Source organism: Oncorhynchus masou, chromosome 33 (genome assembly GCF_036934945.1).
Source record: "Oncorhynchus masou masou isolate Uvic2021 chromosome 33, UVic_Omas_1.1, whole genome shotgun sequence".
NCBI lineage: Eukaryota > Metazoa > Chordata > Actinopteri > Salmoniformes > Salmonidae > Oncorhynchus > Oncorhynchus masou.
Genome location: NC_088244.1, coordinates 6,572,661 through 6,599,483, shown reverse-complemented (window position 1 = coordinate 6,599,483; position 26,823 = coordinate 6,572,661). Strand labels below are relative to the sequence as shown.

Here is a 26,823-nt window from a genome sequence, read left to right as displayed (position 1 = left end):
GAACATTGAAGTGGAAGTCAACTAAGTTGATTTATCTCCAAAAATGTTTGATACTTTTTGAAATGGGAGAAAACTTACAAAGCAATGTAGCTACACGTATGAACTAATAACGCCCAGACTGTTATGTCTGCTGAGATTGAGAAGTTAGTCATGGTGTAACCTCAAAAATAATGGTAAAATATCATCAAGAAATGCAAATTGTATAGCAGATCAGACAGAATGTCGCTCATTAGCTAACGGCCAGTGACGTGTTGGCCAGGTGAGGCCAGGTTCTACAGTACCTGTATCCAGGTTCATTGCTTAGTTCCATCTGTTCCACCACACTGAAGCCCTCTGCCCCCTCATAGGCCTGGATGGCTATCTGAGTAATCTCTCCATTCTCACTGGTCCCAGCCTCATAAACCTCCTGGACCTCTTGCACCAGGGTCTCCCCATTCTCAGACATGTGGAACGTCACAACCTAAAAGGACCACAGCAGAAATTAAAAAGGACTATACTTTTTACTCTAAATTTATTTGTATTTTTTTTTTTAAATGGAGGGGGTACCTTTACATTTTTATTAATCCAGGGATATTATTAAAAATAAGCGGGGAGACGGAGAGAAAAAGAAATGCAGGATAGTGGTGTGATTGGGATTAGTGCTCACACCAGGGGGTTGGTACTGTATGTGTTTTAGGTGCGTTATTATCCTCGTTGTGCAGTACGGAGGGGGGGGGGGGCTCTGAAACATCCTTTTAGAAAAGGAAAAGCTCTCGATAGTGTTTTTTTCAGAGACCCCATACTGCACAACAAGGATGAGGAAATTAAAAATCGCTGGCTGGGGTAAGTTAATACAAAAACAATTGAAATCACAAAAAAACAAAAAAACAATGTGTCTGGACCCTTCAAATGCAAAGTGAAATTTGGTTAAAAAAAAAGAAAAACACATTTCTCCTTTAATCCTGGAGACACAAAGGGGTCATCTTTTTTGCTTTTGCCCTTCTACTCAGACACTTGATTCATTCAACTAATCAACTCATCGCCAAGCCTTTGATTTCAATCAGGTATGTGAGTGCTAAGGCAACGACTAAAACTTGCATCCCTTTGGTTACCCAGGATTAAGAAATTCTGATCTACTGGGTAATGACGCTTCCTAAAGCACATATATACAGTACTAACCTCCTAAGTGTGCGTACAAAATTGTGTCTGGACCCTTCTATAACATGCAATTTACATACAGATTGAGATCTGGTTGTAAATAAGCCAAAAATTCTCCTTTAAAAGAAACATTACACGACACCAGCCTCAAATAAATTTAAATCAAATAAACCTTTTGGGCTCCCCCGGTCGCCGAGGTAACCGCTGTCCAGGAGCCCGCTTTTAAAACCTCGGAGTCCGATGATTTCAACATCTGTACCTGAGGAGTACACACAGACAGACTGCTCATCCAATACACAACCTAGTCTGTCCCAATCACGCAGAGCTGTAGGAATCATTACTTAGGTCAGTAAAACACCAGAGGTCTACTCAATGAGCCAATGTGTGAGCCAGCCAGTACCTGTAGTGAGTTTTCCACCAACTGTCTGGCGTTGCTCATATTCAACAGCAGATCCAGAGCATTCTGGGCTGACAGGTCCGAATTCCCGGCTGTGAAGATGGAAAGAGATGAAGACATTATTGTGTCATGCTTCTCAATGCATTATAAAACATTACCATTGGGCTTGGCAGAGATCTTAGGCCATACGAAAGACTCTGTTAATCTGTCCTTGGTGGGGCAGTTGGTCACTGAAAGAGGAATAAAGAATATTAGAGGAATGAAGACGAAAAATAACTGACCCTGTTCGTAAGTGATGGTGGTGTTTCCCATTGCATCTTGGGAGACTGAGGCGTTCTGCATTGTCTGCATGGCTTGTAGTGTGTCAGAATCCACTGCTACCTAACACATGGGGAAAAACTGTCAAACATCCCCTATCCAAAAACTATCCATTAGATATTATTCATTCCAAGTTACTAGCTTCTACTCTTTCCCTTAGAAGACCCATACAAACTCCTGTTCATCTCTGTATTTAGAGGCATATAGATATTTAAAGTACAATATATCTCTTCCCCAGGCATACTATAGTGTTCTGTAGGCCCGGTGTGTCGTCGTGTTGCTGTTTGAGTTCCTCTATCTGTTGCTGGGTGAAGAAGGGTCTCCTCCTCCGTCTGACGGGCTCCTCAGGGTGCGTAGCGCTCCACTCCTCAAACGCCTCCGGGTGGCGACACTGGACGTGCAGACCCAGGTTCTTACGGTGCTTCGTCATGAAGTGGCACATCTCACAGGAGAACGGCTTTTCTCCTAGAGGGTGAAAGGAAGGCAGTGCTCCTAAATGCTTCTGCTCCTAGTTACTCAACTCCTTGAAGAGATGAATAGGGGCGGAAGACATCCTAGAGAGGTTAGAGAAGAGACCGAAGGGTCGCTAGTTCATATCCCAGGTTTCTTTTTTTTTGGGGGGGGGGGGGACTGGTGGAGAGTGAACCTGGCTTTGTGCTACCAACCCCTCAAGGGTGTGTTTGTCTCCAGGGGTTGAGTGGTAAACACTTGCAATAGCTAGTGAACTAAACTGATTGGGATGGAGAAGATCATAGTGACATTGCAGTAACTCACGTATGTGTTTGATGGCCAGGTGAGAGACCAGGAAGTCCATACTTCCTAAGACCAGGAAGTCCTCTTTAGAAGTGGAGTATTTACAGCAGTCACATTTAAAATGGTTTAACCCAAATGAGTCCCACTGCAACGCTGGTGCAAGTTGGACTTCTAACCCCTTTTAAACAGTGTGGCTTGTACCATAGGATTTGTATATTTCTTCCGCATCCGTTTGTACCATTAATCTGTGTGATTAAACGGAGGATGAGCTAGAGAGTTTGTGAGACCCAGGGGCGGAACTCGAAGGGGCCCGGCGCCGTGTCTTTAAAGAAAATATAAAAGAAATGGCTGAGGGTGAAACACGCACGTGTAACATGTCATATGACGCTCACAAGCTACCGAGCTGTTAGACGGTAAAGGGGTTCTTCTACATAGAAGATCAGAAGAAATCTCATGGACATAGTGTCTATAATAAACTCACATAGTAGCTGTCACAAACTCCACACAATTGTTGTCACTGACTAGTTAAGATTTAAATTTCCTACTGAGCAAACAATTTCTGTACTTACAGCATTCATTTAAATAGGTTTTTCCCTTTAGCGTTTAAATAAATAAATTGACATTTGAATGCAACTGTTTATTAGGGCTGTCCATGACTAAAAATGACTTGGTCGATCAAAAGTCGTATGTTCTTTCGATCCAACCGATTGGTAGAAATTTAAAACGTGTTTTTTTCCATACATAGACATACCCTATGTGTTAAGAAAATAAACCATGTATGCATTGAGCTTGTCTGATGGTTTAAGTGCACTGTTCGATGAAATAAGACAAATAACTCAAGAGGGAGCAAGATAATCAGAAGAAAAACTATTTAACCCGACCCGGTTGTCACCCTCCTGTGCTCCTACTGGCTTTGGCAGATTCTGCCGTTACCCTCTCCTGAAGTTGCTGGTAATAGGCTACATGAGGAGTCTGCAACCTTTCTCATGTGGAACGACCATTTATGGTTTTCATTTGTACATTTTCCTGGAACAGTTTCATTTAATTTATAATAACATCTTCGTATCTGAAAATCATTGTTGGGTGGTCAATCAAAATTTATATCCAAATCTAAATGAAAATGATGAACCTAGAAAAGTAACTTTTATTGCATTGCCAACTATGTAAAAAATAGCCTTATAAAGCCAAAAAGATATATAATGTAAAACAGTGCAGCCTGCAGGTAGAAAATATCCTGATGATTTTTTTTTCTCCTATAAATCACATTGGCTGCGCATGGCCTGTCTGCAACGAACTTAAAACATTGTATCAACTCTTAACTTGGGTCTGGCTCAAAGCTCTCACTAGCAAACTTACAAAATTGTATAAAATATTCTGGACCTTCAGCATTTCTTGTGCCATTGAGCTCAGGACAGACACGGCTGTAGGCTATTTGAGCAAAAGATCAGAAGTAATCAGGTTGGTCTATTTTATGACCTTTCACGCCGAGTGGTTATCGACAGGGAGAGAGAGATGGAAAGATTTTTCAAATACATTGAGGAACTATTGTCATTCTCAATGGATCTAAAAAAACAGACTGTTTGCTTGGTGTTTAAAATGAAGAAAACATTACTTTTGAGAAGCTCCACAGCTCATTAGTGGAGATACGTTAGACCAATCAGAAATACTATCAGGGCACATTTATATGCCAAGCTTTGCACGCAGGCTAGGTTAGCCTATAGGCCTACTGCTAATCAGGTGTGCGTCCTTACTCAACAAGTGTAGCATAAGTTTGTGGGCTCTGTGAAAAACGTGTCATCTCCGACAATGAGAATGATAAAAGACTGGAATGATAATACCTTGAATGCATTAAACAGACATTAACATAATCAAACAAACGTTGTAGATTAGAATTTATAGGAATCAGCAGTAAATATACTACTGGTGATATATGTAATGGAGAATTGATAGACACTAACAATCAAAAGCAAACAATTCACACAATAAGTTATGAAACAATGAACGTGCACAAATTGGTCGGGAGAGAGCCCATTCTGGAGAGTGAAGTACAGTGTGAATCCACACTCCTCTTCTTCTTGGACTGTGCCGTCCCCACAGCCTCCACAATGGATTAGTTCACTGACATGGGCGCGAATAAAACAATCTTGTGTGCCGTAATTATTATTATTATTTTTTTAAATAATAATATATACATAAATGTTGGTCGACAAAATAACTTATCGATCAAACAATCGACCAGTGGACTAATTGGGGTCAGCCCTACTGTTTATGTCAAATTGTTTTGTAGCTAGCTCTGGTTGTCCTGAACAGAACATGGTAAAACACATCATTGTGAGGATAAATATAAGGGCTGGACATGCAGATCAATGGAAGTCATAAATGACTTGGGGGTCTCGGGACTGACAGGGTTTTAAGAGTCGGGATTAGGTGTAGAACTCAAACTGTGTTTGTCTCCAGGGGTTGAGTGGTAAACACTTGCAATAGCTAGTGAACTAAACTGATTGGGATGGAGAAGATCATAGTGACATTGCAGTAACTCACCTGTGTGTTTGATGGCCAGGTGAGAGACCAGGAAGTCCTCTTTAGAGGTTGAGTATTTACAGCAGTCACATTTAAAGGGCCGGTCGTTGGCGTGGGACAGCTGGTGGTTGAGCAGGAGCTTCTTGTTGTCACAGTCATAGTCACAGAACTCACACTTGAACCTGGTAGACAGACACATTAGACAAGTTAGAGGAAATTAACACTGTGTAGCGTATGATAAGGAGAAAACATTTTGAAACAGGGAGGTACTAACTGAACTTCACAGTGCAAATTGATTTTGCCACAGTGTGTAATGAACACCACCCTGGTTTCACAGGACCGACTATGTGTATGTTCTGCCGAGACGCCATGTTCTGCCGAGACGCCATGTTCTGCCGAGAGGCCCAATGAAAATTGCGCTACTTCCTGTACTGACCTGCTGTTGTCAACACTCTGGATGTGTGTGAGGAGATGCATCTTGAATGTATATCTCTTCTTGAAGGACTTCCCACACTGGGAAGTCAAAAACACAAACAGATATTTATAAAGATTTCAAAGAAAATCAGGAGATTAAAACTAGAACCCTGATTGATTTGAGTGGATTATTGGAATTTTTAATCAAGCTCAGATGATGTGTTACCTTGTCACACATGTGTGGTTTCTCAGCACTGTGTGTCTTCATGTGCTGAGTGAGTCTCTTCTGCATGGGGTAGACTCTATGGCACACTGGACACGGGAACGACAACACCTTAGGTACCTGCTGAGAGTCAGACAGACCACACTGGACACGGGAACGACAACACCTTAGATACCTGCTGAGAGTCAGACCTGTGCAAATACATCTGGCTTGTACAGACAGACCATACGACTTCTATGGGATAAAAAAAAAAAAAAAAAGATATCTTACTGGGTTTAAAACCTTCAACACATATTTCATAAACCTGCTGTGGCATAAAAACAAGATATGGCACTAGGTTTATAACATGTTTTTACATGGGATGACCTGGATAGAAAGGTGGCCAACTATAGTAACTCAACATTTTATAGATTTAAAAAGGTGAACATACTTACAGACCCAGACTTTGTTTTCCTGTGAAAGGATGAAAAATAAGTTACTGGATCGAATGATTTGATTGATTAATTAAAAATCGATTAAGCGTCGATCGATCTCCAGCTTTAAGAAAAACCCAAACAATAAAGGTTTAATGTGCCATTTCGGTCTGGTGATGTGAGTTGTATGACGCCCACATGTGAATGTCCCACACATGGTGTCAGGAGAGAGCATACTGCTCCTAGTTACATACTGCTGAGTGTATGATAACGTCCTGTGTGTGTGTGTGTACATACTTGTCCTTGTTGTGTATTGCAGAGTGTCTAACGACGTCCTTCTTATACACACTGCTGTAGTCACACTCCTCACACTTAAAGGGCTTGTTCCCCTGGTGGTTAAACATGTGTTCCTGTTTAAAACAGCAGAGAAAACAGGCACTTACCATTCCACTGTGACTATTACAGACAGTACAGGGAACAGACCAGGCCTGAGATACAAGAGAAAAACTGAAGACTGATTCAATGATTTAAAAAAAGCAGTGTAATTCATTTGCAATAAAGATGATGCTGTAATGAAGGCTATATACATTTGACTGACTGATCGGACTGTACGCTCCCGGGCCCCACTCACCTTGAGCGAGGACCAGCGTTTGCAACGGTAGTTACACTGCAGGCACTTGAAGCACTCTGGGTCGTTTCCTTGGTGAGAGTCTACATGGAACCTCAAGTCCTCCTGGGACAGGAAGCGAGAGCCACAAATCCAACAGTTGTGAGGCCTCAGGAGGGGCTTCAGAGATGTGTAATATCTGGCGATACACACCGGCAGGGGGAGTGAAGGTATTTAGTTAGAAGATCTCTGTATGCGGCTACATCATGTAATATCCTTTCCAACAGTACAGATCTGTGCCGTACGCAACCACCATAGTTGCTGGAAGGGACAATGTAAAATGTTAAAATCCAGGCTATCCCAGTACAGTTCAGGACAGTACGATACAGATATTCAGAGATACAGTAGTTCGTTTCAGGTGTCAGTGAGTCTTACTTCATGTACTTCTTGCATTTCTTTCGGAGAAACCTCTTGGAGGGTCGACCTCGTTTCCTGGGGAAAAACTCTGCCTCCTCCGGCCTCCCATTGGGTGACGGGTCTTTGTTCTCAGAGTCTGACTGGCTGATACCGGCTTCCACTGCTTTTCCATTGGCCAAGGAATCTGGTCCGTTTCCCAGGCCTGAGGAACTGGCTTCCTCGGAGCCTTGAGGGTCCACACTCCCGATACGCTGCTTGAATGCACCCTCAGCTTCTGCACTCAGCCGAAACAAGGAAAATGCAGAGCAGGGATAAGAAATAACAGCTTAGTGAATGAAAACAGCACTAAATTGTCTTCTTGCGGTGATCTTTGGAAAAGGCCTTCACTTAAAAATTGAGAAGACGTGCAGAAACAGCTGAGTGTATTTCTTCAGTGAATGTGAGCATGGTGAGTGCATTGTTCCTACAGTAGTACTCACCCTTGCAGTTGTAGCTGCCCTCTGTGTAGGTGAACTTCCTGGGGCGTCCCACCCTGCGCCGGGGGCGGTCTGTGGAGGAGCAGGGAGGAGGGGCAGGTTGTCTCAGCAGGGTAGGCTGTCTGCCCCTACAATCCTCATCTGCTGGGTTGTAGTCACTGTCCTCTGGAGAGAAAAGAGGGAGAGTGAGTGTGTGAATCCCAAATCGACCACTAGCCGCTACACCCAAGTAACCAACCGACTGACTGACTGACCGCCCAGCTGACCGGCCGATTGACCGGCTAATGGGCTAACTGACCGACCGGCTAACCGTCCAGCTGACCGACCGGCTCCATGTGACAAGTGCTTATATATATATATATATATATAATAAAAAAAAAACTTGACATGGATCTCAACGTACCTTCAGAGTCATGGATGGCCCCAGCGTCTACGATGTCTTCGTCCTCTGGCTCCTCAGGCGGTGGCTCTGGTTTCACCTCAGCCTGCTGACGGGCCAACGTATCACTACGCCGGGGCCGACCACGCTTCTTAGGAGGGGGGCCACCTGGACGTCACACAGCACACCACCAATCAGATCATTGTATTCCATACAGGACCATCAATCAGCTCAATCAAATCCAATGTTTTACCTTTGGGGATTGATTTAGGCATATTCCTTTTAGTTTCTGGTGGAGCACAGAACCTCAGTTTAGGGGTTAATAAAGCTTTTTTGAATTTTTATTTGATCATATTCCATACAGGCCTCGTTGGCAGAGCACACGTTCGGTAAATGATAAGAGGGTTGTATATTAGTCTATTTTCCCCAGGGGGGGGTTAATAAAAGTTGTAACCTAATTAATTCAGCTGAGGATAAATAGTTTTCATCTAATTGTTTCAATTGAGGATGAATAAAGTTTGATTTCATTTGAATTCAGTTTCTGCCCTCAGATGTGTCTCGGTCTAAACTGAGGATCAATACTAGTGATTCATTTATAGATGGCTGCCTCCTGTACTGTATGTTTGTGTGTCTTTCTTCCCTCAGGTCTCTCTAGATGGGATGGGGCTACTGTACCTGTGGGTTTGAAGTGCCTGTCTCTCATGTGGTTGATGAGGGTGTCTTTGGAGACGCTTTTGTAGGGACACATCTTGCATTTGAACTGCTGAACGATCACCACCTCCATCATCTCCTCCAGTTCAGCCATGGTGTGGGGGACGGTGCCCCCTGGTCCTCTCCCAGCCCCCCCCTCTACGGCTGAAGTTCTAGACCCCCCCACCACGCCACCCTCCTCTCCCCTAAAAGGCCTCCCCAGGCTGGGGGGCCACTGAGGCTCAGGGGCCCCCTCAACCTCAGGCTCCAGGCGGGAGGAGTAGGTTCCACTGCTGCTGATGTAAGGGCCAGGCTGGCTCTCTGTGCACTCCATAGCCTCTGCTGAGCCCGCTGTGTCTGCCTGGGGGTGGTGGTGGACTGATCCCACAGTGTCTGCCTCGGGGTGGTGGTGGACTGATCCCACAGTGTCTGCCTGGGGGTGGTGGTGGACTGATCCCACAGTGTCTGCCTGGGGGTGGTGGTGGACTGATCCCACAGTGTCTGCCTGGGGGTGGTGGTGGTCTGTGGAGGAGCCCTCGCCTCCCTCCCCTATCCCAGTGGACCACCCCGCGGAGGCCTCTGGGCCAGTGCTGCTGCTGCTGGTGGTCTCCATGTAGTGGGAGTGCTGGGGATGCTGCTGGTCAGAGTGCTGTGGCTGGTCCGGGTCCTGGTTCTGGTCTGGGCTCTTGTTTGGATCCTCCCTTTGCCCTTCCCGATCCTGGTAGTTGGAACAACCGGGCTGCTCTGAATCTGCAGCAACAAACTCCACATACTGCTGTAGGGTTCGGTGACCCTGGGAGTGGTTAGGCAGGGTTCGGTGACCCTGGGAGTGGTTAGGCAGGGTTCGGTGACCCTGGGAGTGGTTAGGCAGGGTTCGGTGACCCTGGGAGTGGTTAGCTCTGCTGCTGCTGTCGATGTAGCTCTGAGGGTGCTGCGGCCTCAAATCCTCTTCACACTCCAGGTACACCTCCGTCCCCGCACTGCAGTCCACAACATAGTGAGTGTGGCGTCGTCGAATGCCGGGGAACGAGGGGTTGGAGTCGGCGGCTCCGTTACCCTCCACGTACCCCCGCAGGTCCTGGTCAGAGTTGTCGACGACACCGTACTCCGGGAAGCGGGACAGAGACCGGGACGAGATCTTAGTCTGGTCAGATTCCTCGTCGTCGACATACGAGGTGGATGACTCTCCAGTCTGGTCAAATCAAATAGTCAAACTTGATTTAAAACTGCATTTAAAAATGTAACACACTTCACCGTAGAACAATGGAATAAAAGAAACTGAAAAGCCACAAAAGGAGATAAAACAAGAACGATTTCTAAAATAACAATTAAATCCTTGACTTAAAAAGATGTGTTTTCAAACATGACTCCAAAAAACACTAAATTGTGTCTGCCCCTTACCTGGTCAGGTCCGTCTGCATCTCCACCACTACAGTCCATGTACTGAGATGCGTGAGAGTGCTGGGGCTGGTTCTCCTGGTCCTCATGGTCTGGGTAATGGCTGCCAGAGGGCTGGTCTGGCTGGTCAGGGTCCAGGTTATCTAGGATGTCATAAAACATTTGATGAAAAAAAAGGGACTGCATTCACTTGAAATTTCTGTTTCAATGTTCTGTCATGGCAACCCGGTGGCATACGTTGCATATTTCATACCCTGCATGTCTCCCTGGTCGTGGCAGGTGGAGGTAGGACCCTCTCCCAGAGCCTCGATGGTGATACGGTGATGGCTGGACAGGGCCGAGGATGACTTGCGGGCTACCATAGGAGAGGGAGAAACCACACTGGTCAGACCTGGATAACTCTAGTTTTAACTCTGCTTTGTGGAAAGTAACTCTCTGTCTGGGTCTGGTACAAACCTGGATAACTCTAGTTTTAACTCTGCTTTGTGGAAAGCAATTATCTTTCCAGGGGACAAATAGTAACTTCGGCGGTGACTCCAACTATCTGAATACAGATGTCAGGAAGTGACTCCTTTTCTGAAACTATTGGATTGGCTGCCTTCAACTAATGGCAGGACTGTATCTGGAACTGCATGTTGGATTGGCTGTCTTCAACCAATGGCAGGTCTGTGCCTGGAACTGCATGTTGGATTGGCTGCCTTCACTAATTGCAGGGATGTATCTGGAACTGCATGTTGGATATAGAAATAGAATGAATAGAGCACCTACAATCTCCCATCTTGACAGTTATAGTTGATCTACGTAATAAATGTATATCTGAACATTGTGTAAATGTCCATTCTCTTGAATGTCCATTGCCCCAGGTGTACATTATCAAGTCAAACCAATTAACTAATGATATTTTTGTACAGAGAAGTATAAATAAGTTACTTACAATCTCCCATCTTGACAGTTATAGTTGATCTACGTAATAAATGTATATCTGAACATTGTGTAAATGTCCATTCTCTTGAATGTCCATTGCCCCAGGTGTACATTATCAAGTCAAACCAATTAACTAATGATATTTTTGTACAGAGAAGTATAAATAAGTTGTGATGCTCAACTATTCCAATCTGACAGTCATTTCTTTAGAGCTTCTGTCCAACATACACACATTCTTCCCATTTGTGTTTTTTGATCAGAAATAATTGCTTATGCGTACCTTCATGTGTGTATGTGCAAAATACTACTGTTCTCAGATTCTTAATTTGATAGATTTTAGATATAAAAATGGGGTTTTGTTGCAAAACGCTATATATCAATTGTGTGCTGAAACGGAATGTTCGTGTCCTGTACACAAAACAATGGTTCTAAATAGTATCAGACAGGGGTTCTTCGGCTTGTAACTATAGCGGAACCCTTTTTGGTGCTTTATAGAACCCTTTTGAAGGTTCAATAAAGAACCATTCTCATAAGTTTATATATGGAACCTTTGATTTGTGGTTGTTTCACCGAGCAATCTTAAGGTAAATGCACTAACTAAGTCGCTCGAGATAAGAGCATCTACTAAATGACTAACATGTTAAATGTAAATCCTTGACATACATAATCTCATTACTGTATTGATAAATGTTTCATTTAAAAAACATCTCATATATACACCGAGTGTACAAAACATTAAGGACGCCTTCCTAATATTGAGTTGCATCCCCTCTTTTCCACCCAGAACAGACTCAATCCGTCAGGGCATGGACTCTACAAGGTGTTGTAAACGTTCCACAGGGATGCTGTCCCATGTTGACTCCAATGCTTCCCACAGTTGTGTCAAGTTGGCTGGATGTTCTTTGGATGGTGGACCATTCTTGATACACACGGGAAACTGTTGAGCGTGAAAAACCCAGCAGCGTTGCAGTTCTTGACACAAACCGGTGCGCCTGGCCCCTACTACCATAACCCCGTTCAAAGCCACTTAAATAGTTCTCGCCCATTCACCCTCTGAATGGCACACATACACAATCCATGTCTCAAGGCTTAAAAATCCTTCTTTAACCTGTCTCCTCCCCTTCATCTACACTGATTGAAGTGGATTTAACAATTGACATCAATAAGGGATCTGCCTGGATTTGCCTGGTCAGTCTATGTCATGGAAAGAGCAGGTGTCCTTAATGTTTTGTATACTTAGTGTATATTGATGTCACAAAATGTATCATTTGTACAGTTCTTTATTAACAGTGTAGTTATTTGTCACATTTGACTGTAAAATCAAGCAGTACTACCCATTTCTCTGCGAATAAGGTGGATATATAATGTTTTGCAACAAAACATTATTTTTTGTCTCTGAAATAAAACCATCAAGCAACAGATTTCAAACTAATATAGGTCTGTCATTGAACAACAACATTTTATTTAACCTCTATTTAACTAGGCAAGTCAGTTAAGAACAAAATCTTATTTTCAATGACAGCCTAGGAACAATGGGTTAACTGCCTGTTCAGGGGCAGAACGACAGACTTATACCTTGTCAGCTCGGGGGTTTGAACTTGCACCCTTCCGGTTACTAGTCCAACGCTCTAACCACTAGGCTACCCTGCCACACCATTCCATGGTAAGATGGTGAAAAAACATCTCTTTCATAAGTTCTTTAAACAACAAAATCTAATTTACAAAAATGTCCTAATATATAGCTTTTTGAAATTAAACTTAATTTGATCTACACAATACATTTATATCTTTACATTCTGTAAATGTCCATTCTCCTGAATGTCCATTGCTCCAGGTGTACCTAATCAAGTCAAACCAATTACCCAATGATATTTTGTACAGATAAGTGTTCTTGATCCAAAAACACACTATACCATCATTAAAGGGATAATTTATTCAGAATACAAACAATGATGTTCAACCTGCCTTGGCTGCGTTTGCTTCTGACTTCTTGACTTATGAAATATACTTATTCCTTTCACTGAGGGAAAGATGGGGAATGTATAACATTTACATTCTGTCAGGATATGTTATTGTTAGCCATCAGGGATCCTCTGGGAGGAGAACAGACACAGTCTGGTACCAGTCACCATATCAGCCGTGAGTTGGGGAGGAGTGTTGCACTTTGGGGCAGAGGTCAGGTCAATTGAAGTGAGGAAGAACAGATATCACGAAAGGTTCTGTCTAGCAACAGAGATGCATTGGCTGTTTAGAGGTGTAGGAGGAGACTCAGCATAGGAGAGTGGATTAAATATCAGTGCTTGTGTGAATATGTATTTTGTCTTTTCGGCTGTTCGACCCTTTGGGGTGAATAAACTTGATTTATGCTTTCATAGAGTCCGTCCAGTTCTTACTCTGACATTTAGACCCTAACAGCTGTATTAGCTGCATTCTCACTAACACTTAACATTAAAACACTATTGTGTTTAAAAAAACGAATTTACTTTCGAAGCAACATTTTCTTAGCGTGTTGTTACATAATACTTTAGTAATAGCATTTTAATTGTCTAGCAATGAGCGGAGATTTTTTGTAACTACTGTACACAAGCGGAATTAGTTACTGTAGCCTGTGAGAGAAAAGCTCACCATCATCTGATCCTTGTAGTATCAAATACTGACCCTCACTGGTCTCTGCAGCTCCGTCCTCTGCACTGGTCACTGCTATACAACCTGGAGAACAATGATACATAGATATTGACTGTGATGGACAGACTACATTACCCGAATGGAGTATGTTGGTACTGACATTGATTGTTACGTTTGTGTCTAATGTTTTATATATTTTCACGATTGACAGGAATAAAATTCCCTTCAGGGAAAATGTTTTCATTCCCTCACCATTCATGATGTTGGGTCCGATGGTAGACTCTATGATCTTGTCTATGGCTGATCCCAGATCTGAGGAGGTGGAGGCTGTCGAGTCAGACACCGCCGCGCTGGAGTGAACCATCACCTGTAATACAATATACGATATGACGTTTTTAAAAATGTATTTTTTAACCTTAGTTTTTTTCTTAACTGACTTGCCTAGTTAAATTATCAGTGACATTCAACTACAGTAGGTAAAATTACCATATATCAGTCAATCCAAGTCAAACCTAAAAGAAACACAGCTATTAGCTAAATCAATGCTAGTAAGAAAAGAGTGTTGTACACCAGTAATTTTTTTTATTTTTTTTGTTGGGGGGGGGGGGGGTACTATGGGGTGAACCAAGGTGCGCTTGAATATTAGAGATGCTCACCTGGGCTGACCCAGACACCAGGATGGACTGTGTTACAGTGGAGACGCTGGTGGACTGGGCCACAGAAGAGGAGTCTGGGAGGTGGACGGTGGCCCTGTGGTGGGTGACATCCGTACTGGAACTAGTCTCTGGTAGGAACACCTGGAAACAGTAACACGGGTGAGAGGCATGGACATGGAGACTAACTAAAACATTAAGGTCACTCTGTGGATAGTCCCATATAGATGCTCTACAGATGGTCATACTGTCAACCAACTATCTGTTGATAAGCAACTGCTTGTTATGGCTACAGTTAGGGTTAGGCTGAGAATAAGGGTTAAGGTTAGTAGATAGTTAGTTGAAATGTTGTTGACATTTATTGAACATCTACAAACCATCTATTTGGAACTGTCCAAAATAAAAGGGTTACCAAAACATTAGAGCCCCTACCAGGACAACCAAACATAGACGTCTTTGGATCCTTGAAAAAGTGCTTTATAATATAGATTATGATTATTATTACAAACACACAGGCTTTAAGTGTATTACTTTGACTTTATTACACTGTACCATTAAGTATCTCTTGTATGTTACATAGCATTAATGTTTGATGATCCTGAACAGTTCAGATAGTGTTGTTGTTAATACCGGAAACCCCTCTGAGCTCTGTCCCACGTGGCAGTCTGACTCTGGGGCAATGCCGTGGTGGTGCTGGCTGTGATGGTGGGATGCTGCATCACTGCTGTCTGCCGACATGGCCTCTGAGGACTCCATGCCCATACCGCTCTCCGACGGCTCCTCCATTCCGGACCCCGACGGACCCACATCACTGCTGCTCTCCACCTCTATCTCCCCTTCCATCTAGCATAGAAAATAATATGGTCCATAGCAGAGCTTTTAGAATAGAATGTTCATTTCCCCCAGAGGGAACTTCAGTATCCAAAGAGAGACTGGGTGACTTGTTCAGTGTGTGAGGGAATCAAACCCACAACCTTGGCAGGTGTTGAGGGGAGGCAGGGTAGCCTAGTGGTTAGCGTGTTGGACTAGCAGCCAAAAGGTTGAAAGTTCAAATCCCTGAGCTGAAAAGGTACACATCTGTCCTTCTGCCCCTGAACAGGCAGTTAATTAACCCACTATTCCTAGGCTGTCATTGAAAATAAGAATTTGTTCTTAACTGACTTGCCTAGTTAAATTAAATAAATTGTCAACATAATGCTGTAACTCTCGGGCTATCTGAACCATTTCCATGCTTAGGACAGTCATGGTCACACACTATGCTAGAGATATCTATATTGATGATGGATACCAGTTTTCAACTATCATACATCCATCTTCTGGCATTAGCCTATTCTTTCACAGGGAGTGTACTTTTAATTGGATATTGATTGTGTGAAATGCCCTTTAAAAAAATAATTGCAGTTTATTGCATATCAGTTTAGAGGTGTTTCTCTAGAAAAGCATTCGTGAGGGTGCTTTGTTGAACGGACTCCTTTCTGTGGGTCTTTGAGTGTGAAGGTAAACAATACCACTGATGAACATACAGTAGCTATCTAGCTAGTTAGCTAGCTACATGCCTAACTGTAACTTAACCACGTTGGACGTGGCTTCTTCTTCTTTGTGCTTAGATAGCCAAAGTGAAAGCGAAGTTTACTAGCAAGTAGCTAAACTAGCTAATAATAGTAGCTTTGCTAGGAAGACAGCAAGGTTAGTTAGCCAGCTAACGTTAGTTCTTCGATAAGCCAGTCAGATCCTAATAAAATAATACTGCTGACACGAGGTTGCACAACACAATGCAACAACGTCGGGTGGCAGAACAGGTCAAATATAGCCATTTATTATCGTTTTTAGTTTTTGACGGCTATAGCTAAACACACCTGGAGTCGAGCGTGTAGCTAATAACGACCCCACTCTTTATGATTTAAACAAGCCTAGCTGCCCTCCCTCTTGCCTGCTCCGCCATTTGCCCGACTAGCCTTGGTTTTGCATTCAGGCATTATAGAACCTACCAAAGCGTGGGGCCTCCAGGGCCTCAGCAAAAACAGATTGTCCAACGCTCGTTCCTGAAGAAAATGTAATTAATTTATCTATATAAAACACGAGATCCTGTGGGATATTTTTTCACTTACCGTGTATTGCGAGTTGAATTCGTTTATGACTTAGTAGACACGACAAACAGTATAAGAAGTTGTACGCGACAATAGCTACTCCATTCTAGTCGGGCGCCATCAGTATCTCCTCGCTTCCTGTTCGACAAAAACCGGATCTTATTTCTCTGTTTTGCTAAAGTGGAAGCCGCTTTAAAAGGTGCTCCTTGCATTGTTATTACGTTAAGGGCAGCTTCCCCCCCCCCCCCAATTAATCGTATTAAACGATTATATTCAATAAAGAGAGATTAGTATATTTAGATGTTTGGGGAAAGTATAGGATTATTGTTTTCAGGGGAAGACGTATTACAGAATTTGACGACGAGTAGCGCAGTTAATTTTCAAGTGTAATATCAAGCTGCTTCTTACGAATGTAAAATAGCATCTTGATGATTGTATAACCATGGTTAGATGTTACAATGTATCTATTTACTTAGATGTCTTATAATGTGACAATCGCACCTTAATAACGCTGGATGATTGGCTCTGTCAGCTGTGTGGACAATCAACAACAACAACAAAAACAGGCATAGCTCCCAACTATTATGCGGAACCTCATTGTGTTGACAGCAGAGAGGAAGAGGCTTGGTTACCGCTGCACAATATGATTAGTTAGCTATACAGTTAAAATGACAACAACTACTAATGAAGTGCTATTTGTTTATTGAATTTCCAGTTCTAATACAAAACATTTGATTTACTTACGAAATAACTTAAACGTGACGGAGACACCATTGCGTGACATCCAGTGCAAAAATACATGGCTTTTTGAGCCAGTTCAGAAATATAAAATAACACCAAATAAACCAACATTGCATTGTTGAACACAAAAATAAAACTAGAGGGTAATAATTACATACAAATTAATGGCTCATCAAAAAATATCTGCGCCAGGCAGATAGCCTTATTATTAAGCACCAACAGATTGTGAATCGGATCTGCTGGTGCTGAAATCGTTATTTCAGGGCAGTGGTTATCTGTCTCTCGACCCTACACTAGAGGACAATAAATCCATTTAGTCACACAGTTAGAAGGAAATTGCCCATACATGTGTATCATTTGGTTTGACCTGAATCAACTGGACGGGGGGGGGCAATATTTCACCGTCTTAAAAAGCACACAAAGTGGGGCGTCGTTTCAACTTTACAAACGGCACCCCATACACCAACAGTACCACAAGCACTCATCTGCATAATCCTCCCATCAGAGATCCCCGTTCATAGCCTCAGGAGAGACAGAGAATGGCATAGCAATACGTTGACAAGACAGCACAAACAAATCTGGGACTCTAAGAATGAACATCCTGTTGGAAAGGTTCTTAAAATATTCAGCCCAGAAACAGTGCCATAGAAATATTCATACTAGAACCAAGATGGCCCCTTAGACCGTCACGAAATACTGACTTGAATGGGGATACTCATTCTAGTATGTCAATTTCTATGGGTAAAGTAGCTCAGTAGCGGAAGTTGGAGGAGTCGGTACACTTCAGGATGTCGTACTTCACGTATCCCACGCGGTCTACCTGTCTCCTAGAGTTCATTCGCCAGTAGAAACGATCCCGACAGAAGTAGATGTGGCCTAGAGTAGGAACAATCACAATAGGTTATGAGGAGTTAAACATGATTGTGAGTTATAACGTGATTGTGAGTTACTACATGATTGTAATGTGTCTAATTTTGATAAGAAAGTACATACTAAACTGACAGTTTACTGTAATATTTTTTTGCTTTGTGTAGAATAAAATAAGGCCCTAGGTCTACACACAGAGTCAATGAATCGTTTAATATTTACCCTTGAAGTGGAAGACATCATGAGCATCATTAGGAACACCCCCGAAGACAATGTCTGTGAAGCGGGGATATCCCTTATCGATATTCTGGCCCTTCACATCCAGCCTGTAAGGATCAGATACATTTGGTTTGGTTATTACAAAACATAGACCTACAGATACAGTAAATAGTTAAGAGGTTGAACCTTGATCCTTGAGCTCTTCTGATCCTCTTCATCTTCTAGTTACTTTTTAGGTCAGTATTCTCTAGGTTATGATAATATATCTTATAGCAATATTCTGCTGCTTAGCAGTCACTTTTATCCAAAGCAATTTACAATACAGTGAGTGCATGCATTTCTAGTGTGTGGATGCGATGACGATCCCTTCAGAACTTGAACCCACAACCTTATGTCAACACCCCCTACTTCCTAAACTCAGGCTTTTATTTCTCATGTGTTTTTGTTCTACCTTATGTTCTTTTTAGTACTACATTGATATTGATTACTGCATTTTTTTAGTGTTTTAGAGCTTGAAAGGTATTTCTCTGTACTTGTATACAGGACATTGAAACGTGACTCACCTCCAGTAGTTCTCTCCGCTGAAGAGCAGCACCTTGCCTTTCCCTCTCTGCAGTGCTCCTTCCACCTTCTCTACAGTAGAGGGCAGACCCAGTTTGTCAATGCTGCGAGGTCCCAGGAGACTCTGTCCTGTATACACCCAGAACCTGGTGCCTGTGGGATAGCAGAGACAAAGCTTAGAGTCTGTGTGTTTGTGTGTGTGTGTGTGTGTGTGTGTGTGTGTGTGTGTGTGTGTGTGTGTGTGTGTGTAAAAATCAGAATTCCTGTTTACCTGAGAAGAAGTAGATTTTCTTTGTCACAAGGTCCTCAAAGGCCGTGTCAATGACAGCAGGCAGAGCTGGCCACCTCTCAGACATGGAGAACGGACCCTTCAGTCCACCGTCAGTCTTGCTTGACAACCTCCAATATTGCCTGTTGAATCAGCAAAAATACATCACAATTATGAATTTAGCAACAATGTATAATACTTTTTTACATTGTAAGATAATGGGCTACAATTTCATAAGAAATTGTGCTATAATGATTCAAAAAGTGTTCATGAGCGCTTATGGTCCTTGTGGTGTAGCTCTTCTTAGTAGTGAAAGTGTAATCCAATGTAAGGAATATGTGAATCCTTGGCTTGTTTATTTACATTCTGTCCTGTACTCTTACATTGTATATCCTGTTTTTCTCTCAGGTTATCTCTCCCTTAGCCCATAACTCTATCCTGTATCTCTCCAAGTTATCTCTTCCTTAGCCCATAACTCTATCCTGTATCTCTCCAAGTTATCCCTCCCTTAGCCCATAACTCTATCCTGTATCTCTCCAAGTTATCTCTCCCTTAGCCCATAACTCTGTCCTGTATCTCTCTCCAGTTATCTCTCCCTTAGCCCATAACTCTGTCCTGTATCTCTCTACAGTTATCTCTCCCTTATCTCACAACTCTTGTTGTGAGGGGCACAACACCCCTTTAACATCAAAGCCCTCAAAAAGGTTCTACTGTCACACCGCAAAGCAACCTTCTTTTTTAAAAGGTTGCTCACCCATCCTTGAAGAAGTGCAGGTCTCCATCGATCTCTGTGATGGCGTCGAACTTGTTGATCTGGCAGGCGTCCTGGGATGGGTCCACAGGGTGTGTAGTGGTGGGGCTGGTAGTGGTGGTAGTGGGGGTGTTGGGCTCAGGCTCGTCGCTGGGACCAGGTGTAGGGATGGTGGGCCCAGGGGGTGTGGGGTCAGGGCCTGTCTTGGATCCTGGGTGGGAAGATAGTGGGAAGAAATGCAATGAATTAAATGAATAACACTTAACTATTGTCATTGTTGTTCCATTACCAACGGATCTCTGTTGTGATAGGGGGAAATACTGCGTTGTTGTGTGTATGTTGTGAATTCTGTGGGATCACATGATATTGCAGCCTGGTGTAAGGTCTGGTTGTTTCGCCAACTCCTATGGTAGTTGTCAGTCAAGAAAGCGCGAACAGATCTAGGACCAGACTAAGGATATTGTGTAATCATATCATATTGTGATAATATCATACCATAGAGATATTGAATGCCCTCAACATCATCTTCATGCAGGGAGAAGTCTTCCACGTAGCTGTACATGGGATACATGAGGGCGTCTCTGATGTTGGAGTGGTCCAGACCCAGGGCATGACCAAACTCATGGGCCGCAACCAGGAACAGACTGTAGCCTGAGAGAGGAGAGGGTGAGTAGAAACACATCATTAACTCAGTTGTGGTTTGCACCTGTAGCCTGAGTGTCAGTCTGCTATCATGCCAACTACCCGTCAATCATTGTCACGTTTGGCTGTAAAATTACAGTAATGGGGTTGGCTCGAGCACAAACAGATCTGGGATTAGGCTATAGAAGGAGACAACAGATCTGGGACCAGGCTATAGAAGGAGACAACAGATCTGGGACCAGGGTATAGAAGGAGACAACAGATCTGGGATTAGGCTATAGACGGAGACATCAGATCTGGGGCCAGGCTATAGAAGGAGACAACAGATCTGGGATTAGGCTATAGACGGAGACATCAGATCTGGGGCCAGGCTATAGAAGGAGACAACAGATCTGGGATTAGGCTATAGACGGAGACATCAGATCTGGGGCCAGGCTATAGAAGGAGACAACAGATCTAGGACCAGGCTATAGAACGAGACAACAGATCTGGGACCAGGCTATAGAAGGAGACAACAGATCTGGGACCAGGCTATAGAATAGGACAACAGATCTGGGACCAGGCTAGTGCACCTACAGTAATATACATTTTCCACACTATTGAACCAAGATGAGCTACACTGCACTAGCCTGGTTATGTATATACCTAGAATCGTGCTTGAAAGGGCAATTTCAAAGTAAATGATCTGAGCCAGCAGTTTGAGTCAGCATGGTAGGTGCCCTGACGTTGTCTCTGACTGTCAGCCAGCAGTTTGAGTCAGCATGGTAGGTGCCCTGACATTGTCTCTGACTGTCAGCCAGCAGTTTGAGTCAGCATGGTAGGTGCCCTGACATTGTCTCTGACTGTCAGCCAGCAGTTTGAGTCAGCATGGTAGGTGCACTTACGCTGTCTATGTCACTCACCCCTATCTGGGCAGAAGCCCCATTTCGTGTCTGCGTCAAAGTCGCTGGTGGTAGCACACCACAGCCTGCCGTCTCCCCGTCCCTCGCTGGTGCATGAGTCATACTTCTTCCCCAGGAAGACAAAGGGGAACTGGCACGGCTCTCCCTCAGAGTTTCCACCAATCACAGCCGTATCTGTCATAACACAGACACAACACTATTAGGGAACATGTGTCACTCTAGTTGTCCTTGATTGTGGTTTCCTGGAGCAATGGAAACATTGGAATAGTCCCAAAAATGCAAACCCCGCCCATCTGACTCTCCAGACAGGATCAATAAAACATTCAAAGTATTTGAAAGAAAAATAATACTATTTGAACCCAGGTCTGGTAGTAGTGACAGTGATACTCCCTCACCTCTGTTGGGACAGAAGCCATACTTCTTATCCTTGTCAAAGTTGTCTGTGGTGGAACACCAGCGGTATCCATCACTGCGACCTTCTGTCGTGCAACCTTCATATGTCTCCCCCAGGAACACGAAGGGGAACACACATTCTTTGCCGTTGCTGTTTCCGTCAAATGTGTACAGAACTGTGTGTGAGAAAAGGAGAGAGATAATTATTTCAACTCAGTTAAGAACAAATTCTTATTTTCAACAACAGCCTAGGAACAGTGGGTTAACGGCCTGGTCAGGGAGAGAATGACAGATTTGTACCTTGTCAGCTCAGGGATTTGAACTTGAAACCTTGCAGTTACTAGTCCAACACTCTAACCACTAGGCTACCCTGCCTGATTAGAGACATGTCAAAGAAAACTCGGTCTAAAATACTTTCTGACCAATCATTCCTCTCAAGTATTAACTGTCAATCTCACGTTCACTTGGACAGAAGCCGAATTTCTTGTCTCTGCCGTAGTCGGCTGTGGTGGCACACCAGGGCAGATTGTCAGAGCGCCCCTCTGTGGTGCAGGTGGAGTACTGCTTGCCCTCGAAGGAAAAAGGGAAGTGGCACAGAGCACCCTCTGCGTTGCCAAAGCTAGTCTTCACAGCTGGAACAAAAAAAGTTATGTTTTTATTGGGAGCAATTGTGAACAATAGCTATGTCAAACATGATTAAATACATATAATAAGATGGTTCACTGGAGCTCAAGATTTCCATCCTACAGATGACGTGGAGATGTTGGCAGAGGCACATAGTTCAGTTCAATCTCAGTCAATAAGATGCTTAAAATGGGCACTACGGGGTGACCTAGCACCATGAAGCACTGACTGACTGAAACAGCCAGGATTGAAACCTCCATGCTGACCTGCTCCTTTGCCGAGGGTCCAGTTTTCGTCGTCGTCAAAGTGGGCGTCTCCCTGTATGCCCTCACCAGGGGGGAAGGCGTGGGCCAGAAGGCCGTCCTTACCATCGAAGGGGTAGCCGTCTCCATGGTCTGGAAAATAACAAGGCAATGAATTAATGCCATTCATTTCATGCAGGGTTGGGGTTAATTGTATTTCAATTTGGTCAGTTCAGTTCCTTCCTTTCATGTTTCTTCAATAAAGATTCATTTGGATGTGTATTCTTCAACTTAGAGATATGTATTAAAAATGTAAATGTTTTGGGAGTCCGAGGCTGTTTAATTGATGCTTTCAGAGATTGTATGACACATACTGCATAGTCTTGAAATCCAAAACTGACATGCGCCGTTTCACTGAAGTGAAACAATGGGTGAAAAACCGAGCGTCCGTTCGGATCTCAGGCTGCGTACAGTTACTGCAGCCCTTCTTACCTGCTTTTCCAAATGACACCATGATGTCAGCGGTGCCGTCGAAGAGTCGCGTGAAGGTGAGAGGGGTGACATCACTCCACACCTTGAAGGCTCTGGCGAAGGCATCGTCTATCAGAGAGGATTCCATGTCTGGAGAGTAGTTCAGGATCCTAGAGAGAAAAGCAAATCACCTATGAAGGCCACTGAGGCTTGAACGGCCATATGTTTAGCTACTTGCTCTGTTTGCTATAAATCATATAGTATTTCCAGGCCATTGTTACACTGTGCACACCTGGCTTTAACTTCTCCACACACTATACTTGTAACCCTAACCTCATCCACATGCTCAATTGCTACCGACTGGGTGGATGAGATTAGCCTCAACCCTAATGTTTAGAACCCTAAACCAGTCCCACATAATCCCCTTCACAGTACCTGTATGTAACATCATGATGATCCCATTTCAGGTCCCCGTCAAAGGTCTGGTAGGAGCGTATATCAGGGACCCCACAGCGAGGTGCCTTCATTGCTGCTACTGTAGACTTGTCCAGCGTCCCTGTCTCCTCCAACCCCATCTGCCTCTGCATTCTCATCAGAGCCTTGGAGGTGGACACCATAGACTGGAAACCACTGCGGTGCTGAACGTTCATGTAGCCAAACCTCTTCAGGTAGCTCTGGAGGTAGGAAATAATGAATGCATGAGATTTAATAGATAATTCGATCATTGCAAATAATGAGATAGCAACTGTTGAGATTATTGCATATAATTAGAAATAGCTCCATTTAGATTGATTGACTTTAGGTTTATATTGTGTCATGACATTGAGACACGATGGACAATTCGCCAAATATATTTTAGCAATCCTCCACACACAGCCCAGGCTGTATGTTTTGTTTTCAGGACAAATTAAATCTGTTTATAGATTTAAAAAGCCAGAACATTTAATGCGTCTCTATGCATCTGCTACTCACTTCTGCCAGCTCCATATCCGTCATGTTCTTGAGGACATCTCCAGGGAAGGTGACAGACACGGTTTTCTCCAGGGGAACGCACCATCCACCTATCGTGCACATTGCCAACACTAGGAAAACCAGAACTCTATGGTGAGATCTCATGGTGAGACCAAGGTAAGATGAAAGTTGCCCAAAGTAATAGAGAATATACGATGTGATGTGCCAGACAGCCAATGAAGAGACTCTCAGTGATAGTAACAAAGCTTGCAGTGGATCACTGTTCCTTGACGTTTAGTGGATAGGATGTTCTCCTTTGGTGCTTTGTGCTTTGGGTTTAGTATTTATGCTCTCAGTCTTAGTCACCCTCTTAACCTCCACCCCCTTTCTCTCTCTCTCTCTGTCTCTCTCTCTCTCTGTCTCTCTCTCTCTCTCTCTCTCTGTCTGTCTGTCTATCTCTCTCACAGTCATTACCCCTCCCTATGGGAGTGAGCATTATGTTATTGTTCAGGGGGTTTCCAAAATGTAGTAATCTACATATGTATCCCAATATCTAACTTTTTTGTTCCGTTTTGACATGTACAAGGATCACAGGAGATTGGTGTAACCTTAATTAGGGAGGACGGGGGCTCGTGGTAATGACTGGAGCGGAAATAAGTGGAATGGTATCAAATACATCAAACACATGGTTTCCATGAGTTCGATGCCGTTGCATTCGCTCTGTTCCAGCCATTATTATAAGCTGTCCTCCCGTCACCAGCCTCCACTGACGAGGATAACATACACAGTTGGGAACATACACAGTTGAATAATTATGCTTTGGCTTTTATTCTTGTCAAAGCCAAGTCTAGGACAAAAAGGCTTCTCAACAGTTTTTAACCCCAAGCCATAAGACTCCTGAACAGGTAATCAAATGGCTCCCCGGGCTATCTGCATTGTGTCCCGCCACCCCAACCCCTCTTTTACGCTACTGCTACTCTCTGTTCATCATATATGCATAGTCACTTTAACTATATCTCAATCAGCCTGACTAACCGGTGCCTGTATGTAGCCTCGCTACTTTTATAGCCTTTATAGCCTCGCTACTGTATATAGCCTGTCTTTTTACTGTTGTTTTATTTCTTTACCTACTTATTGTTCACCTAACACATTTTTGGCACTATTGGTTAAAGCCTGTAAGTAAGCATTTCACTGTAAGACTGTACACCTGTTGTATTCAGCGCCCGTGACAAATTATTTTTGATTTGATTTGATTTGAACAGGGTATGCTGTAGTGTCCCAGAAATTCATTGTTTTCATTTCCTGTACGAGGTTTATGGGAAAAGCACCTGCTGACATGTTTATTCAATGGCCATATTCATCTGTGAGGTTTAACCAGAGGTTGTGTAACTGTGACACATGTGGAAGATAAATGTAAAATGTGAAATAACACACACACTTCTGTTATCTAAAATAATACATTGTAGCCTCAAAAAAAAACAAAAAAACAATTTTCTTTAAATAAAGATTGCTTCCACTTTTCTATTTTCAGACTTGGAAAACTGTGACTGACTGGGTCAAGCTAAAACTACTGCACTGACAACTGTGTAAGATATACAGGTGTAGCCTAGTGGTTAGAGCGTTGGACTAGTAACCGAAGGGTTGCAAGTTTGAATCTCTGAGCTGACAAGGTAAAACCTGTTGTTCTGCCCCTGAACAAGGCAGATAACTCACTGTTCCTAGGCCGTCGTTGAAAAGAAGACTTTGTTCATAGCTGACATGTCTAGTGAAATAACATTCTCTGTCTTTCCCCACAGATCAATGAGTGAATACATGTAGTAGATGAGGTATAGGCAGAATGATATGACTGAAAGTTGATATTGAACTAAATACAAAATGATACAAACTAAATGCATTGTTACAGAATGTCATGTTTTAAATATATTTACATATATATTTTTTATATATATGCATCTATATATATATATATATATATATATATATATATTTATATATATATATATATATAATACACAAATAAAATGCTTCTAACTACACAATTAATTTCACAACACGGCTTACTGACCATGTCCATGTAATAACGACGTTGCAATACGGTCTGTGGTCAATTTGTTTTGGGTAACGAGCTACATTAGTGTCACCATAACAGGTGACAGATCATCACCTAAATCATAGTGATCAAACTGCCCCATATTAGGTCATAGGAGTATCAGTAGTGTGTGTTTCCCAACTAAGGAGATCTTTCATCATTCAAGAGTGGTTTTTATTTCCAGTCCTAGCATCCAATAATCTTACATAGGCCTATGTAGTGTCAGTGCAACAGCTTTACACATACAGAGTAGAGTATTGGTTTGGTCTTCGGCTCTCCGAAACAAAATGGAGAAAATGACCCCCGAAAGACCAGATACAACATAACCTATTATTATGGTGTGGTTATGTGGTTAATTACTTCTGTATATAGCAGCATTTCAGTGAAGCAGGAAGAATGACTCAAACCTGCATGAGGGGCTTTTTTTCCCTATGAGCATACGGCTGACCCCCCCCCCCCCCCCCCGCCCCCGCCCCCCTCTGTCCCCATATACACTAGACCAGATGTGATGAGAAGCGGTCTACAGCTGGGAATGATCCAGGTGAGGATACAACTATAGACATTGAATCACATTCGTTCGAGTTCTGCAGGCAGGACGTGAGGCAAGGGACTGATGGGAAGCGTTGACCTACTTTCTGCCAGTGGTTGGTGACAGGCTGGTTGGGTTTTCT

The 26,823-nt window shown here is 43.2% G+C and overlaps 1 protein-coding gene across 1 annotated transcript in view; it reads right to left on the bottom strand.

Annotated features, from left to right (window-relative positions):
• Positions 1 to 24,402, bottom strand: part of LOC135527635 (zinc finger protein 335-like) — a 43,658-nt gene extending 19,256 nt beyond the window's left edge. The window contains exons 1-34 of the mRNA XM_064956123.1: positions 24,085 to 24,402; positions 23,548 to 23,786; positions 23,134 to 23,282; positions 22,666 to 22,794; positions 22,234 to 22,407; positions 21,778 to 21,951; positions 21,383 to 21,556; positions 20,334 to 20,489; positions 19,842 to 20,049; positions 19,091 to 19,230; positions 18,822 to 18,972; positions 18,262 to 18,365; positions 17,927 to 18,048; positions 14,975 to 15,187; positions 14,348 to 14,488; positions 13,944 to 14,058; positions 13,692 to 13,775; positions 10,396 to 10,497; positions 10,146 to 10,285; positions 8,730 to 9,936; positions 8,079 to 8,222; positions 7,679 to 7,840; positions 7,218 to 7,473; positions 6,807 to 6,981; positions 6,473 to 6,585; positions 6,197 to 6,215; positions 5,766 to 5,906; positions 5,562 to 5,638; positions 5,147 to 5,307; positions 2,097 to 2,317; positions 1,816 to 1,915; positions 1,538 to 1,626; positions 1,310 to 1,396; positions 282 to 460 (exon numbers count right to left, since the gene is read on the bottom strand). Of these exons, the coding sequence (XP_064812195.1) occupies positions 282 to 460; positions 1,310 to 1,396; positions 1,538 to 1,626; positions 1,816 to 1,915; positions 2,097 to 2,317; positions 5,147 to 5,307; positions 5,562 to 5,638; positions 5,766 to 5,906; positions 6,197 to 6,215; positions 6,473 to 6,585; positions 6,807 to 6,981; positions 7,218 to 7,473; positions 7,679 to 7,840; positions 8,079 to 8,222; positions 8,730 to 9,936; positions 10,146 to 10,285; positions 10,396 to 10,497; positions 13,692 to 13,775; positions 13,944 to 14,058; positions 14,348 to 14,488; positions 14,975 to 15,187; positions 17,927 to 18,048; positions 18,262 to 18,365; positions 18,822 to 18,972; positions 19,091 to 19,230; positions 19,842 to 20,049; positions 20,334 to 20,489; positions 21,383 to 21,556; positions 21,778 to 21,951; positions 22,234 to 22,407; positions 22,666 to 22,794; positions 23,134 to 23,282; positions 23,548 to 23,786; positions 24,085 to 24,228 (5,990 nt within the window). The 5' untranslated portion in view covers positions 24,229 to 24,402. The remainder of the gene's footprint in view (positions 1 to 281; positions 461 to 1,309; positions 1,397 to 1,537; positions 1,627 to 1,815; positions 1,916 to 2,096; positions 2,318 to 5,146; positions 5,308 to 5,561; positions 5,639 to 5,765; positions 5,907 to 6,196; positions 6,216 to 6,472; positions 6,586 to 6,806; positions 6,982 to 7,217; positions 7,474 to 7,678; positions 7,841 to 8,078; positions 8,223 to 8,729; positions 9,937 to 10,145; positions 10,286 to 10,395; positions 10,498 to 13,691; positions 13,776 to 13,943; positions 14,059 to 14,347; positions 14,489 to 14,974; positions 15,188 to 17,926; positions 18,049 to 18,261; positions 18,366 to 18,821; positions 18,973 to 19,090; positions 19,231 to 19,841; positions 20,050 to 20,333; positions 20,490 to 21,382; positions 21,557 to 21,777; positions 21,952 to 22,233; positions 22,408 to 22,665; positions 22,795 to 23,133; positions 23,283 to 23,547; positions 23,787 to 24,084) is intronic.
• Between the last annotated feature and the right edge of the window lie 2,421 nt (positions 24,403 to 26,823).